This window comes from Bactrocera neohumeralis, unplaced genomic scaffold (assembly GCF_024586455.1).
Source record: "Bactrocera neohumeralis isolate Rockhampton unplaced genomic scaffold, APGP_CSIRO_Bneo_wtdbg2-racon-allhic-juicebox.fasta_v2 ctg1728, whole genome shotgun sequence".
NCBI classification, from domain to species: domain Eukaryota; kingdom Metazoa; phylum Arthropoda; class Insecta; order Diptera; family Tephritidae; genus Bactrocera; species Bactrocera neohumeralis.
This window is the reverse complement of record NW_026089818.1, coordinates 1-3223: the sequence shown is the minus strand read 5'-3', so window position 1 is coordinate 3223 and position 3223 is coordinate 1. Positions and strand designations below refer to the sequence as shown.

The window sequence follows — 3223 nt, the reverse complement described above, 5'->3', positions numbered from 1 at the left end:
AGTCACTCGAGGAGGACGATGCGTCGATGGTTGAGAATATGAAACAAAAAGGACAATATGTTAGTTAAAGTAAAAACACCAAGTTTTGTGTTTCATATAATATATAACAAAACCTTTGGCTCTTTATGGAGAAATAAGTGCTTATACATACATATATTACCTTGATAATGGTGATGATAGCGATAATGGTGACAATGGTGATGATGGTGATGATGGTCGGTGGAAGTCGTCTTTCTTCTCTCGTGTCTTCAGAAAAAGTGAAAGAAAGTTGACTATCAGAATCGCTTGCTAAGCCATTGAGTGAAACCTAGCGGGAGTTTTCAACGAAACTATTGCCCGTTGAGTGAAAGTTATTAACAGCTAACTGGCAATAGTCTGTTATATAACTCACTAAGGTTGGTAAAAAAGAAATTAGGCACTGGCCTAAACAAGCTATTTGTAGTTTCTCGCCGGTGAGACGTCGTGGGCGCTCAAATACTGGTGGCCCAGTTGTCTCAATGTGATGAGCGACTTGACTGTCAGTGGCTGTGACAGGATTGGTGCTGGGATGAGTTATGTCTATGAATTGGTTGAGTAATTGCAGGTATTTGGCGTCAAGTGCACCAGTAGTTGCCCTGAGTTGTGCATGACGAGGTTGTATCGATGAGACATCGTCCTTCGAGATTTAGAAGCAATGCAAAGTGGACTAGGAAGTCTGCACCGAGAATGGCTGACTTGACATCTGCGATTATAAAAGACCAATTAAATGTACGGCGAAGATTGAAATCACGGGTGATGACTTTTCGACCGTAGGTTCGGATAACGGATAACAAGCCGTTGGCTGCGAAGAGAGTCAGAGCATCTTCTGTGAGCGTGTGATTGATGGCGGACTTGGACATGAGAGAGATCACTGATCCAGAATCGACAAGAAATCTCATGTTTGTTGTGCGATCATGAATGTGAAGGTGATGCTCTCTGGTTGGTGGTGTGTTAGCCTCTATGCTGTCGCCGGCCGTCAGAATGGTCGACAGCGAAGTTAGTTTTCCGCCTATGAGTCGAAGGTGCAAGGACGCTCGCACTTTTTGGCTCTGGACCCATAGAGACGGTGATAGTAGCAGATCTTCTTTTTGTCTGAGGCTGGCTCTTCCTTCGATGATGACTGCTGGAAACGACCAGATGCAGGTTGGGGTCGGTCTCGAGTAATTCCCTGGTCCTTGATACAGGTCACCAGGTCGGCTATGGTAAGTTTAAGGCCTGACAAGTCCTTTGCCATGCTGGTGAGCAGAGTATTTTCGGATTTGTCGCCCCTGTGTGCTGCCTGGGCAGGCTAGTGATGTGTAGCCATAACGGAATGGCCAGCCTGGTTTTCCATTAGCTCGTCTGCAACTTCAGCAAGCTCATCTGGAGGGGCATCTCTGAGTAGTTTGAAACACCGGCTGGTTGATGGTGGTAACAATGCCAACCATTTTATACGCAGTAAGTCCTCTGAGGCCCTGTCGCCCATGAGAATTCTGAGCTGGCGCAGGAGCTGGCTAGGTTTTTTATCATCGAGTTGAACCTCCGTAAGCGCTCGGTGAAGCTGGCGGTCGCTGGATTCTGAGAACCGCTTCAATATCTCGTCCTTTAGCTTCGCGTACTTGTCGGTCCCTGGTGGATTCTGCAGGAAGTCCGCTAGCTGTAACATTGCATCAGGGTCCAAGGCACTAACGATTTGATTGTAACGTGATGCGTCATTTGTGATACGGGCCACCTGTAACACTGCTTCAACCTGAACAAACCACAAACGAGGCTGGATGGACCAGAACTGTGGGAGTTTGCATCTGGACACAGCTACAATTGATGCAGTGCTCTGGGCTTCATCGACGGCGTCAGCGATGGTCAGAGTTGGGCCGTTTGTGGTCATGTTCGAGGAGATTGATGTCAAGACGTTTGAATTACTGGTGGACGTGTTTGGCGAGTGCTCTAATGGCATGTCAATGAATCGATTGAGAGCACGTGATCACTGGTTTGCACAAATTTTTAGACACTGATGAGTGTGAAATTACAACGAGCGTGAATTTGCAATTCATATTAACGTTTGCACTCATTTGTACTTTAACGCGTGGAGAGACAAAGTTTGATCCAATTTAATCATGTCGGGGTCGGGGTAATCTGGAAATATTACGACACGACATTTAATATTAAAACGATTATTTATTAAAGAGATCTTAAACACTTGTACTCTTGACAGCGTCTGTACAAAAAGTGACGCTTCTTAAAACTGGAAACTAAGAATAGGAATTTAGTTGGAAACTGTAAATTTCCAAGAATATACATAGAAAAATAATAGAATAACTAACAAACAGTGCTGCCAGAATAACTGACAAACAGTGCTACCAGAATAACTGACAAACAGTGCTGCCAGATGTGATGCATCTTGTTAGTGTGCCCACAGATATATAAAACTGCCTTGCATATGTACGTATAAAAGCCCACAACTTGAGAAAAGTTTTCCCAATTGTAGCTAAAATGAATTTTTACAACTGGCATCACCACCATTACTGTTCTATCGCATGTACAGTGGTGTGAACAAATTGGGAACAACCATAAGGTGTTGTGAAGTTTTAAAATGTGCTGTTTTCTTATTAAATAAAATTGTTTTAAGATACAAGTATAACTCATATAATTTTTCCTACCAGTGCCTAGAATTTCCCACCATGTAAAGGTAAATATAAACAAATAGTAATGCGAAACTCTAAAACCTGCAAATTATGTTTACCTCTTTTTGTTCACACAACTGTACAATTCCGATATCCAGTAAACTTCCGCTCTTTAATTTGTGTACAATGTCAGTATTGCCGCAACCATTTTGCGATGAATATTAAGTTACTGAGGAATGTAATTGATTTTTTTCGCAACATTTTATGCCCTTCCCTCCGTAAACTGATATTCCCCTCATCTAGCCCTCGTGCGCACTTTGCTAACTTTGCGGGCTAAAAATGTGCCCATCCCTGGAGTAGGCAATTGAGAAGCAAAGTCCTCTCTTGACGAATAAAAACCAAACTCTATAAGTCACTCATAATTCCCATGGTATATATGGTGCAAAGGCCTGGACGATGACAACAACTGATGAGTCGACGTTGCGAGTTTTCGTCGCCCCGGGCGCAATGTCTTGGGGGTGGCAAAACGATCTTCGCCGTCTTTTAATATTCAGAGAAAAATACTTCAACAAATTTTTTTACAAAATTTTTTATTAAAGATAAAG

The 3223-nt window shown here is 42.9% G+C and overlaps 1 protein-coding gene across 1 annotated transcript; it reads right to left on the bottom strand.

The window, feature by feature from the left end:
* Positions 1-1306: 1306 nt before the first annotated feature.
* On the bottom strand, positions 1307-1882 carry LOC126766572 (uncharacterized). The gene has a single exon (XM_050484332.1). It carries the CDS (start codon positions 1880-1882, stop codon positions 1307-1309), a length of 576 nt encoding a protein of 191 aa, XP_050340289.1.
* Positions 1883-3223: the final 1341 nt, after the last annotated feature.

What these genes read in the sequence shown, in the direction of transcription:
- LOC126766572 (XM_050484332.1), bottom strand. Translation starts at nt 1,882, where the DNA reads ATGACCACAAACGGCCCAACTCTGACCATCGCTGACGCCGTCGATGAA.